Below are 14,189 nucleotides of genomic sequence, written 5' to 3'. Positions count from 1 at the left end.
GACGTTTAAACTTTTTTGTGAAATGCAAAAAGGAATTTTGCAGGTGGTTGTGGATGTGGGAAGATTAGAACAAAGTGCTCATCACTCTGTGCCAACTGCAAAGAGAACTCTAAACCAATAGGCAGGATAAGGAACACCAATTATGAAATAAAATTATGTGATATCTACTCCTTACTCTCAGTCCTGATCCTGAACAGTCATGTGGCTGAAATCTTTTAGTCACAATACGTCTATCATTTAATAGAATCTTTATTTAGGTGTCCAGAAACCACTATGTGGCAGTTGGTACTCATGATCGCAGCGCTCGCGCTGGTTTGGGCCTACACCCGCTGGGCGCGCGTCAAGCGCTTCTGGGCCGAGCTTGGCGTGGCGCACCTCCGTGCGCATCCCCTGTATGGCAGCCTCGACTTCTTACATCACGAAAACCCGGCAAGTGTCCATCTAAACTATATTTTTTCATTATTTGTTTAATGAATAATATATCTTAAGAACCTATGAATCCGCCAAGCATATTATAGCAATAAGGACAACGTGAAATATTTTCTTCCTCACTATTGTATCTGTATGGATACTATGGATATAATATTTAGGTATATGACATGAGAAGTCACATCTACAATAATTGTGTTCTACGTTATTTTATAAATAACCTAAATAACCTTTTTTAGGCAGTATGGATGCGAAGAATCTACGACCACAAGTCTCCTTACACTGGCATTTGGCTATTCTGGAGACCAGCTCTGATCATCAATTCACCAGAGATAGCCCGCAGAGTCTTGGTCAAAGATTCAGACTACTTCAGAGACAGATTTCTGGGCACGGGGACGACGAAGGGAGATCCTATTGGAGGTCTCAGTCTAGTCCTTGCTAACGTAAGTCGTTTTCTCAAATTGGCCCAGTCTTAATTCCAGTCTACAAAAATCCATTAAATTCATGTAGGTACACATCATATCAAAGGTATAAGTATTATTATAGGCCAGTAGAATTAGACTTACGCGATATAACCGGAAAACCGAAAAAGCGCCCCTTTCGGGGGCCCCCACCACTTAAGCACAACTCCGTCGAAGTAGAAAACCTAGGAGAGTCTTTATGGGCAACTAACGAAGCCATTAAAGCACTAAAATCTTTAGTAAGAATTATTTCCGATTTAATTCATTTTTGTGTTTAATTCTACTGGCCTATTATCAGTACTTTTGTATTGGATATTGTACCCAGGTGTGACAGAACAGAATGCAGTGCATTTTTTGGTCCATTTACAGGACCCACTGTGGTCGTCACTTAGACGCCATGTGACGCCCGTGTTCACGTCAGCAAAGCTGAAGGGCATGCACACCCTCAACCTGATCAAGTCTAAGGAGCTGGTGCAGAGAATCGACAGGGAGTTGGCGCAAAAGAAGGGCATCGATATAAGAGTAAATTCCTTTACAAAGCTATGTATGTAAAATAATTGACCCCAAAAATACAACGCTTTTTTTCAGTCTGTCTACTCTGATTTTACTACAGACATAACCAGCATCTTCGGCTTTGGAGTGGACAGCAACGCCACGCTCACTGGCGAGAGCTTGATGAGGACCATTACCCAAGACTTTATGGAGTACGACTTATATAGATCTTTCAGCTGGTACAGCATTTTCTTCTTCCCTACGCTCGTGAATATCTTTAGGTATTTATCTTCATAAATGGAATAGTCAATTGATATGCCTGGTGTTAATAAATTCTGATCTTCTAGATTCAAATTATTCCCAAGGCACACTACTCGCTACTTCAAGAAAATGTTCCGCAGTCTGGTGGCGCAACGCGGCGGGTACGCCGGGAGCGAGCACCACGACCTGTTCGGCGCGCTCCTGAAGATGAAGCACCAGGCTGACTTGAAGGGAGAAGGTACGAGGAGCTCACTACAACTCTTTTATATTATGAAAATAATATATTAATTAGCTAGATAGTAAATTTGAATCAAAGTTATGTAGAAATACATCTACATGTTACAGCAATGGATGAAAATCTAGTCTTAGCACAAGCTTTGACATTCGTTCAGGCTGGCTTCGATACCTCGGCGGTGATGCTCACTTACATCACGTATGAACTAGCCTTCCAGCCAGAGATACAGGTACTGGCGTATTTATTATAATATTTAGAGATTTTCAAAACTTCCTATAATTATAAACATTTTTTTTTTCAGGACAAACTGTACAATGAGCTGTTGGAGGCGAGACAACGTAACGACGGCAGTGATTTGGATGGAAATATTCTCTCTGAACTAACCTACATGAATGGCATCATTAATGGTATCTTTCATAAGTAATCATGTATTACACATTATGTAATTTGAAAAAGTAAGCTATCAATGCCTAATGAGTGCAAGACACACTTATTTATTTATTTATTTATTTATTTATATGGCATACCAACAACATATATATTATACTCTTATGATTAACATTTATGAACATAACATTTCTGATATATATGTCACTTAAGGGTAAGCACAACATTCAGACGGAGATTTAAAACGAACACACTGTTGAATTTATAATTTTCGGAAGTCACCGATTTATGAAATTGCATACTGACTTCAATACGGCTAGCACGAAAAACTTTCGAGTTTGAATCGTTTGCGTACTCGAGTCGCCGTCAAAAGATTTAGTACGAAACTACAACAGCGCCCTTGTGTCGTAAAGTGAACTTAGTATGAGAAATGGTTGAACGAAACTTATTTTGAGAATCAAAATTGTCACGTTATCGTTTAATTCGAAGGTTGAATATCGAATTTTGTCGAATACGCAAACGATTCGAAATCGAAAGTTGTTCATGCTAGAGGTACAGAACGAGTGTAACTATTAAATGACGTGTCGCATTTGGATACAATGTGCAGGGATTGACTGACAATGATGCCATTATGCAAGTGATTATAACGTAACGACGTAATTATCTGATAATGAGAATGACTACTGTTTATTTTGTAGAGGCGCTTCGCAAATATCCGGCGATGGGCTGGCTGGACCGCGTCGCAAGCAAAGACTACCAAATCGACGAAAACCTGACCGTTCCTGCGGGCATGCCCGTCTACGTCAACGTCGTGGGAATGCACTACGACTCAGAATACTTCTCAGACCCCGAAAATTTTGATCCAGACAGATTCCTACCCGAAAGAGAACAAGATATTAAACCATTTACGTTCATGCCATTTGGGCAAGGACCTAGAAATTGCATTGGTAAGTGACTCTTCAGCGGATAATATTCAGAAATATTGCCTCTGAATACGGCTAGGTTGATAAACAAACGGAATAGAAACCCTATTATTTATTACAGGAACCCGTTATGCGTACCGAGTGTTATGGTATGCGCTATCTTCGATATTCCTAAAATACAAAGTCAAGCCAAAACCCAACGCGAAGTCCCCAGACCTGATCGAACCCGAGAGAAGAGCGCTGTTTTTCATGCCTGGAGAAGAACTGACCGTTGATTTTATACTAAGAGAATAACATTCATTTGATGTATGCTCAACGTTCAAGGATTATAATAATATTATTTGTAGGTAAATTGTATTTATTTATTTGGAAAACTAATAAGACAAGACAAGCATGTGGGTTATACAAGGATAAAACGTATTAAAACTAAATATTGACTAGGTAAACTATCGGTTGCGGAATAAAGGATTTCGCACACTGGATGCGTTCTGAGGGCAACGGTTAGCTCAAAGTGAACTCTGAGGGCTGAGTGAGAGAGCTTAAGCTATTTATGAACAATATTGTCAGTCAGGGCAGTCAGTCAGCGGCCAGGGTAACACAATCTGTAAGCATTCGTGACAAGGCAATCTGTAGCGATGCGATTTGCGTTCTTTGCTCACCATATCAGACTGCATCAATACAAAATTTGTAGACAATGTTGTTCATACCGAACACTTACCTATGCAGTGTAGCAAATCCTTAAATAGTCAAATGATTGTTAATGAAGTCTTTAAAGAACGTGCTGATAATAATCCGCTATTTGCATAATAAGGTACACAATATTATGCTTTTTTAGGTATGTAAGCCCCTGCACAAGTTGCCGTTGCAACCCAAATTCGACAGTACAAGAGTATGTGTATGTTAATGAATCCATCACAATATCATCATACCTATTAGAGATGCACCGAATGTTCGGTTGAATATTCGTATTCGGTACATTCGGCATATTTTTTCATGTTCGTATTCTGCCGAATGTTCGGTTGAATTGCCGAATAATTACCGAATATTAAAAGTATTGTTAACAATTAAAAAAATAATATTTTATTTAACAGTTTGGTTAATTAATCACTAAATAAGTGTGGTTTATTGCGAAAGTATTTTAGAGTTTTTGAAAAAATTCTTTAAAATCAACAATAGACAAATTATATCATCCGTTCACAAATAAAAAAAAACATAGAAACTTTAAGGCTGAGTTGCACCACCTTATTTTAACCGTGACAATAACAATAAAAGTTAAAGTAAGATGGTAAAGTAAGATGGTGCAACCCAGCCTAAGAGTCAACATTGGTCGGTAATTAAGTTTTAATCAAATTTGAACCGAATGATTCGGCCGAATATTCGGTTCGGTACATTTTGAACCGAATATTCGGCCGAACATTCGTATTCGGTTCAATCTACATTCGGTGCATCTCTAATACCTATTATTATGGTACATACCTACTGTAAGATTATGCTTTGGTTGTCCTAAAATAAATAAATATCTTTTTATCTTGAAGAATTTCATCAATCATTTGCATATCAACAACAAATAATCAAGAAAAATAAACACATCAAATCACACGACAGTAACACGATAACAACGCAAAAGTAATGACAAGTCATCGAGTATAACAATGATTAGGTACATGTACTGTAGACAATATAAATACAAATATAATGCAAAAGAACCATTAATCACCGGTGGGGATCAAGTCAACATGTTGTGGTTCAGTTCGTCTCTGGCCGTAGGGGCGCAATAGCTTATTTAGTAGAAACATAGTCGTTATAAATTTGTGTATGCGCGAAGACAGTTGGAGAAATCTAAGAGATCTTTCCCGAAAATAATTAAAATTTTGTGAAGTGAAAGAGTGAAAAGGTAAGAGAGAAATGTATTTTTATACTTAAAAAGTATAATTGAGTTTAATCCCATAACTTAATTATTTTTTAATAAATAAGATAAATTATTTAGAGTTAGGCTAAACTGTGGTTAGGTTTGTTTGAAGTTTGTAATATATTTAAAAAATATCAAAGGAATATTATGTAATAATATCATTAATTATATCTTGATGATTCTTCATTTAGTTGCTAACAGCCTGGAGTCTAGAATATAGGGTGTACAAAATAATGAGTCAGTTATTGGGACATGATGAATCGAAATAATGTGTAGCCATGTTAGTGACAGTATTTAGTGCTTTTTTGCCCTTATATAGCCATGTGGCTGTACATATTCATCGCGCTTGCCCTCGCGCTGGCCTGGGCCTACACGCGCTGGGCCAAGGTCAAACGCTTCTGGGCTGACCGCGGCGTACCACATCTGCCCATCCATCCCATATACGGAAGCCTCGACTTTTTAACACAAGAAAATCCAGTAAGTAACAATTTATTAATATAAAAATAGCTTATGTACCGGAATGTGGGCAAAAACATAATTAGATATTGGTATCATGTTATGAGTTATCATTAAGCTACTAGTTAGAAGTCAGCTTAAAAGGAAAAGAGGCAGTATAAACCACTAATCCATTTCAGAATTGACTAAAGTAAAAATACGAGTCCAAAAAGATTTCATATAAAAATCGACTCGAAACCCTAAAAGAAGTTTTATTAGTAAATATTATTTTGAAATGAAAATATGACAAAACATGTTATTTAATGATGTTGAAGCGACTCTATAAATAAATCAGTGATAACCTTGGAAACCTTTATCAGATAAGGTTAAAGTCATGGTCACGTAACGTATTTTTGCAGGGGTCATGGATGCGAAGAATGTACGAGCGGTACAAGGGGCCCTACGTGGGCATGTGGCTGTTTTGGAGACCAGCTCTGATCATCAATTCCCCTGAAATCGCACGCAGAGTCCTTGTCAAAGACTCGGACAACTTCAGGAACAGATTCCTGGGAACGGGGATCTCAAAAGGGGATCCCATTGGAGGTCTCAATCTTTTCACTACAAATGTAAGTCCTTTTGCTTGTTATTAGGTTCACCTGCCTTTGATGAAATTAAACAATAGAATGTTTGTTATTGGTCTAAATAATAACTCGAGTAAAGACTGATTGAGTGAAAGAGATTACAGTAGTTAGTATGACAAAACAAAACACCCATTCATAACTTTGTTTAACTATTTTAATATAAGTATATCATCTGAATGGTAAGGGATCACCAGAAAAAAAATCGTGTTGAAAGGAGTAACGCAGTGGGGTTTATTGCGGTACTCTGTAAAAAACACTTGTGGTAGTAGATGTACCTTCACAAAGGAGTTGTGAAGTAGGAAATGTACCTTCACAAAGGAGTTGTGAAGTAGGAAATGTCTAATGAATTGTGCCGTAGTTGATCATCAGCCATCTAGTAGATTCACTAGATGACCATCAGTTGGGTGGTGAGGTGGATGATAAGTACATTCCTCCCAACAGGATCCGGCGTGGAGCATGATCCGGCGCCGCCTGACGCCCGTGTTCACGTCCTCGAAGCTGAAGAGCATGAACGGCCTGAAGCTGGCCAAGTCCAAGGAACTGGCGCAGAGAATTCACAACGATATGGTGGCAAAGAAAGACATTGAAATCAGAGTAAATATGTTTTTTCTTACCCGAAATAAGATTAAAATTGCCTTGCAATTTTGGAATCGTGTATAATTGTTTTCTTTATAATGTAAACGATGATTTTGATTAACGGTTCCCAAATCAAAATGTTAAGTGATGTCACAGGGTTGCCTATACTTCTCCACAGACTATGTTCGCAGACTTTACAACGGACATTATAGGCATCGCAGCCTTCGGAGTAGACAGCAACGCCACGCTCACTGGCGAGAGTTCTATTAGGACCATCACCAAAGATTTCATGGAGTACGACTTCATCAGAGGGTTGAGCTGGTGCAGCATTTTCTTCTTCCCCGAACTCGTGAATATTTTCAGGTATTTATAATAACAAAGAAAATTAAATGATAAAGATAAATTTGTATGAAAAAATCTAAACCGCTTAAGTTAGACGCTTGAAATTTGGCATGCAGGTATCTTAGTAAACTTAAAGCTTAGTTACAACAGGATATTGCAAAATTCCCACGGGAACGGGAGTTAGCGGGAAAAAAACATTTGTATGAAATAATCTAAACCGCGTAAGATAGATGAAGGGGGTAAAACGGGATCCACGCGTACAAAGTCGCGGGCGGCCGCTAGTTTGAGAATAATATAGTATATAAAAAAGTATGCCATGAACCTTTTAAATCTTCTTTTGCAGATAGATTATTTTGTACCCAAGGACCAAAACTATATGATAAACGGGGAATAATAATAAGTCAACTCGCAGATATATTTTTTTTGCCACGGTATCTAACCTCTGATTTTATAACTAAGCCATGGGAATATTAAAAGGCTTTACTACTATGGCTTTACTATACTAATTCACCTTCTTTTAAATGCCATTTTAAACATAAACTTCACGAATTCAAACTAGTTCAGTCTCCTTTTTGCGAGTGTTCCACTGATGATGTCAGTCATGAGCAGTCTGCCCATCATATCTTGTGGGAGTGTGATCTTTGGAAACATGAACGTGATATAATGCTTAATTCAATACAACATACATCTGTTTCCGCAATTTATTACACCGATCTTGTCGCGACAAGGAAAAATTTCCGTGCTTTTAAGCGATTTTGTGAAAAATATTATTGGCAGGTAGTTGCTAATTGCTCATAAGATAGGCCCCCTTAATTTAATTTATTGTCCGTGGTGCATAATCTTTTTCTTAAAGGTTTTAAACCTTTGTTTGTCACCTGTCATCCGCTTTGCAATGGAGGGAAGTCGAACCTTAATTTCGAACTCCTCCTATGTTCTTCTGATTAATTTCGTTGCGGGTCCAATGACAGTTTAACTTTCCCCCGGGACAAACTTGACCTTCATTGGTTGGGTTTTTGTGGCGGTCAAGCTGTAGATCCTGGCTACACAGGAGTTGCAGTGGTGGGAACGAGAGGTGGGAATAGTCCCGTTCTTTTAAATGCCACCTAATTATTCCAATGAAAGCGTCAAATAAAGAGCAACTATTTTTATGACTTGTCCCCCTGATTTATAACATCACCACCTAATTTACTAACTTAGCTAGGTACAGACAACGAACTAACATTTTTCGTAACGTGTAACTTTGTTTGGATTAGCTAGTTAGGGGTGAACATTATCAAAAGTTCTCGACCGCAGCCTTTGAAGGTCCCATTTTGGTTTTTTTCTTCTTATGTCTTAAAAACGATCTAAATAAAAAACTTTGCACCATATCCGACTACTTCTACTATGAAAACTAATTTCATTTTGTAATTTTTTAAGTCTATTTTTTTAGATATCTTGTGTTTATGTGTACTTATAAGTATGTAGTTTTCGAGATATCTGCTCTTCAAAGTTTTGTAAAAAAAGCTTTTTGTCTCATAATATTATAATTATTATTTTCAAATTATGAGGAAATAGTTGCCATTATTTATTATTATTGATGACATTTCAGATATTTTTTGCTGACTAGTCATTATATTTTAGTGATAGTAATTATTCCTAAATAATAATATGATGATCAAAGAATATAGGACGAGTCATAAATTGATGTTGCACAAATTTTTAAAGATACTTGAGTTATAAAACTAGATGTTGTAACTGTATCAACTTTAATTGGTGCCATCTAAAATTATTTTAAAAGTTTACTACTTGAATATACTATTTTAGATGCTAAAAAAACTCCTGTGCTAAGTTATATTTACAGAAGCTAACATCGAAGTAATAGAGTGGCTGAAATAGTACATTTTACATGATGCGCATTGATGGTGGCTGAATTAGTAATATAAAAGAAAATATAGATTTTTAGAGGACAAAAATGCTATTAAAAAGTAGCCGGTTTAATTACCACCTAATTGTAAGCATAATCTGTATCTATGTTTGTGGTGAGAAAAATACCATTTATTATTAATAATATTGGGGAGGGCCTATATTCAGCTATGAACGTCTTATGGCTGAAATGGTGATAATTATGAACGTTTTAGGTTCCGGTTTTTCCCGAAGCACACGACCGACTACTTCCGAAGGGTGTTCCGCTCGATGCTGGCGCAGCGCGGCGGCTACGAGGGCAAGCGCGAGCACAACGACCTCCTCGACGCGCTGCTGCGGATGAAGCACGAGGCCGATCTCAACGGGGAAGGTACGTGCGGTCTGATAAGTAGGTCAAAACCTCCACTTGCCTCTGGTATATAGGAGAGGGCCGTGTTGCCTACAGCGGAGACACCTCTAGGGCTAAGATGCGCGCCGTGATATACTTACTTTATCGACGTCAAAATGTATGGGCAAAATCGATAAAATAGCGTGATAACCGCTTATCGCGGCGTACATCCTAGGCCTACTGATGATGATTCAAGGACCGGTAGGGATAATCAAGTTCAAAATAAATAGATATAATGTATAAATGTTCGTGGACTGTGCCACCTAGTCTCTAACTATGCAAAGTTTGCACTGTGGGTAATAGACAACAGATTGAAACCTAAAGTAGGTTTCCATCAGGTAAAATGCAGGCTAAGAGCTTCCTCGTTAACTTACAAATACCTACTTTTTTTTAGCTCTCTTACATTAGAGATATCTAGCCTGCGTAGGGAAGCCACTAAACAACAGGTTGCGTGATCTGTTTACACAAAAGGTTGCTAGTAAGCTAATATTTATAATGATAGGCAATGGCTTAAAGTAAACAATTTCACAGTATTGGACGAAGATGTCGTCATAGCGCAAGCGATGATATTCATCCAGGGCGGTTTCGACACTTCAGCAGTGTCCCTCAGCTTCCTGACCTACGAGCTGGCTTTCCAGCCTGAGATACAGGTATTTGGATTGGTTTTATTAATATCAGCAGTCATCATCATTACCACAGTACGTCCCACTGCCGAACAGCCCCCCCAATGATTTACAGATTGGCCGTTTGGCAGCCGCCTGCATCCCACAGTGTTAACTGTATCATAAATTATCAAGATAACACGTCATTATCAATTAAAATATAATACCTATTCTCCGCCACCTTCTGATATTTTTTTAAAATAACCGTTTGAGGTATATTTATGAAAGACGCTTCAGTTTATTTTGCAAGTCTCAACACATGAGCCTTTGAAAATCCGTTTTACTTATATGGGTAGTTCTACAAATCAGGGAATTTTACGAAGCTCAACGTGCAGCTCCTTAAATTACCAATTAATAGTTCTCGTTTTAGGGTATTAATAAAGTTTAACTCACATAGTACTTGGTCACTGAATTTCAACACGTTTTAATAAAAACATCCCAGACAAAAATGGCTTCAAATGGGAAAAATTCTCATTTCCCTGTGGGGTGACATTCCAGAATTTATGATGTAAATCACAATAAAAAATATATAAAAATATAATCAGTCAAAAATAACATTGTATTGAAAGTAACCATTAGTGTATCTTTCATTTAACCTACATATATGGATTATGTTTGAATTCCCTATTTACATATTTTTTTGATTGCTGAACAAAGGCGACACGAATTAAGTATCACTTCCCTGCCACCTATAAACACGTTAAAATCTGTAACAAAACAAAGGGTAAGCCACGTTGTCGTTCTTATGTATTTAAGTATGCAGTTAAGTTCGCCTAGTGAAACGTTTATTACGCCCAAATCGTCAGTCAGTTAGACGCAGCTACGCTGTTATCATCGTCTGTCGTGTCTGGGCCAGACAACTTCTCACTCGTCTGTTACGTATTTATAACAGTATTTTATATTATTTTAGGGCAATTATGAAACAATATTGTCAAACTCGCTTGCGTCCATTGACTGATAATATTAAATTTGATATGAAGTATATATAATTCATGATTTTGGCAAAATACATCAAAAATCTCACTTCCCTGTGTATCATTTCCCTGGTTTTACGAAGAAAATGGAAAATTTAATATCGACTAACCAGCAAAACTTACTGCCATATAAAGGCATTTTACAAATACACTAAGTGCAGGCAAATGCATACACTCCATTGAAACTGGATACTCCATTTTGACTTGCTTGACTCTATACAAACTTTTAGCTGTTTTTGCAGTAACGTGTGCGAGCACTTCCAAATAGGCATCGTAAAATATTCTTCCATGAAAGCAAATGTTGATGACGCTTAAACTGAATCTGAAACTGAGACCAGTTATGCCTGCAACACCAGTATTTTGATTCATCAGACTTGGTTGACCTTACGAGTGTACTGGGATTGAATGAACATTGATGATCCTGATGGATGCCGAAAATAGACACTAACGAATTGTTTCCAGTCGAAGAAAAGCGTCGAGGAAAGAAGAGGAAGATAATAGAAGAAGATACGAATAGTAGGGAAAAGTCAAAGAGATCAGGTGACGGAAAAAGAAGCAACCTAAATGAGTTCCATGTTCAATTGATAGTGGACCTTTATGATGCACATAAAAGTATTTTTTATTATTTTTAGAATAAAGACTATAAACTCAAATGCATCTTTCAGTTAAATTTTCACTATCCTGTATATGTTCTCACTTCCCTGTCCATCGAAAATAGAAAAACCGCTATAAAATCAATATTTATCATAATTTTGTCTGGCCCGTTAAAAATTGGATATGTTGTAGTATATTCTCGGTCTTTAGTCACTGTTTATACTGATTACTAACAAAAACTGGAGATTCATTTTATGGTCCTAAATAATTCCACCGTGAGTAGAACTACCCATATTTCGATTTGCATCATCAGTTTTAATTTTGAAGAGTTTCATTAAACGTTTTTTTTTCAGGATAAACTATACAACGAGCTATTGGAAGCAAAGGAAAAGAACGGTGGCGACGAAAATATGGATGGAACTATTCTGTCTGAGCTCACCTACATGAACTGTATTATTAAAGGTACAGGATACTATGGTAACACATAACAGGAATTTAGTTTTCATAGGGGTCACTTAAAAATTAGGGATTGATGGTGAAAAGGGGCTTAAGACTCCTACTGTGTATTTGTAGTGGACCACTATAATCACGGTAATCTAACTGAAGAAAATAATATTAGCTTATATAAGGTTTTTGTTTATTATTGCGTTAAAATTATTAAACCGTTAATTGAAAAATAAAACTGTCAGTTACGTGATTGGATTTTATGTTCTACTTTAAAAAGAAACATCCTATTTTTTTCCAGAAACTCTCAGAAAGTACCCAGCAATGGGCTACCTGGATCGGATCGCCGCCCGGGACTACGAGATCGACGAGAAGCTGACGATTCCCGCCGGCACCACCATCTACGTCAACGCCGTGGGCATGCACTACGACCCCGACTACTTCCCCGACCCCATGAAGTTCGACCCCGACCGGTTCCTGCCCGAAAGGGAACACGAGATCAAGCCGTTCACCTACATGCCGTTTGGAGAGGGGCCCAGAAATTGTATCGGTAAGTGAAGACTTTTCAGCACGGATAGACTTTAGGCCAGCGGGGTTACTCCGTCATCGGAAGTTTCGAATGTTGCCATCCCTCTCACACGAAGATAAATGCCAGCATGAGCGATGGTGACAGTTAGACCCGAAACTACGTAAACAGCGTTTCAGAGTAGCCCCCCAGATGCTAAATAATAGGTACTTTATCTTTGCGTGAATTGCCAATCGTACTAGGGTAGTAGGTAATCAAACTTTGTCTTCATTTTTGTCAAATAGACGCCTACTTTTAATCGACTTCATCATTTCAATCAAGTCGATTTAAGTAGTGTTCCTGCGATAATGTGAAATGAAACCGAGAGAGTTTTAACGGTTTGTCCGCGAAGGCATTATAAATGCTGTGACTAGTTAAATTAATTGATTTAATAATAAAACGTTATCTTCCAGGAATGCGCTTCGCACAACGAGTTATGTGGCACGCCCTATCGTCCCTCTTCCTCAAGTACTCCGTCAGACCCAAGCCCAACGCGAAGAGGCCGGAGCAGATCCAGCTCGAGAGGAAGGCGCTGTTCCTCATGCCTGAAGACGAACTGTACGTTGACTTTATACCGAGGAAATAAATTGATTTCTTTCATTAATGTAACTCGTTTCATTATTTAAAAGTAATCACAAATAGTATCGAATTACCCGTCTACTAATAGTATTGACACTTAGTTTGTTATTTCTTGTGGATAAGTATCAACATTTGATCACATCTAGAGCTCATCAGATTCAGCCACAATAATTTTTCAATGCCACAAATTAATTGTCCCACTTATGGTAAACAATAGTAATGTCCAATCCTTTTTTATTTCCTTTACCTATGAAAATTAAAAATAATAACGCAAATCACTGCGACCTTCATTTATGCTGCATGTCATTGGGCGTAACTTTGTCATAATATACCACTATTGACAATGTACTTAGTAATTGAACCTATTATGGGTACGTAAACGTTCAAATTCATAATAATCTAATGTTTCATTAAGATAATGGCTTACACTCTACAATAACATGTCATGTAACAAATCATTCTATAAAGTTTTTATTAAAAGTGCTTACACAAATTGATACCTCTGTTTTGAAACGGAGTTAGTTATATGACCTTTGTAAGAAGTTTTTATAGTCATTACTCAATTATTTCTCTTACAAATTATACAATTTAATACTTAAAAGGTAACAATGATAGCTATTGGTTCAAAGTTGTAAAAACCAGGAATTCGATCAACCCAAAAAGAGCGACGGGTCTTTGTTTTTGACGGCTGAATCGATAAAAAATAAAGAACACTAGAGAGCTAGGGCAGCGAAGGACAAGCGCAGAGAGATGAAGAGATTAGCATTTAAAAGAGGCAACAAAACAGTCCATAACCGGCGCCACCGGAGCCGCGGCAAAAACTCGCACACCCGCCGTAAGGCTACGAAGACAGAATGTAGTAATCAGTCTAGTGTAATGATTGTGTCGGGCCACTAAAACAGCGATCTAATTAAAACCAATAATCATGTTTATTGAACAATGGCAGGACTGGCCGAATAGTTCATCATCATCATCATCATTCCAGCCATA

The 14,189-nt window shown here is 37.6% G+C and overlaps 2 protein-coding genes across 2 annotated transcripts; both read left to right on the top strand.

Annotated features, from left to right (window-relative positions):
* The first annotated feature begins 263 nt into the window (after positions 1-263).
* Positions 264-3,810, top strand: LOC135079070 (cytochrome P450 6k1-like). Its single transcript, XM_063973682.1, has 9 exons — positions 264-433; positions 673-872; positions 1,260-1,412; positions 1,479-1,663; positions 1,730-1,881; positions 1,989-2,107; positions 2,180-2,285; positions 2,964-3,212; positions 3,310-3,810. Exons 1-9 carry the CDS (start codon positions 274-276, stop codon positions 3,480-3,482), a joined length of 1,497 nt encoding a protein of 498 aa, XP_063829752.1. The 5' UTR covers positions 264-273; the 3' UTR covers positions 3,483-3,810.
* Positions 3,811-4,849: 1,039 nt separating this feature from the next.
* Positions 4,850-13,224, top strand: LOC135079193 (cytochrome P450 6k1-like). The gene is made up of 10 exons (XM_063973779.1): positions 4,850-5,082; positions 5,417-5,574; positions 5,952-6,158; positions 6,615-6,767; positions 6,928-7,112; positions 9,209-9,363; positions 9,913-10,031; positions 11,965-12,073; positions 12,357-12,605; positions 13,034-13,224. Exons 2-10 carry the CDS (start codon positions 5,419-5,421, stop codon positions 13,204-13,206), a joined length of 1,506 nt encoding a protein of 501 aa, XP_063829849.1. The 5' UTR covers positions 4,850-5,082; positions 5,417-5,418; the 3' UTR covers positions 13,207-13,224.
* Positions 13,225-14,189: the final 965 nt, after the last annotated feature.

This window comes from Ostrinia nubilalis, chromosome 16, assembly GCF_963855985.1.
Source record: "Ostrinia nubilalis chromosome 16, ilOstNubi1.1, whole genome shotgun sequence".
Classification (NCBI taxonomy): domain Eukaryota; kingdom Metazoa; phylum Arthropoda; class Insecta; order Lepidoptera; family Crambidae; genus Ostrinia; species Ostrinia nubilalis.
Note: the sequence above shows the minus strand (reverse complement) of the source record. Positions and strands in the feature narration are given on the sequence as shown.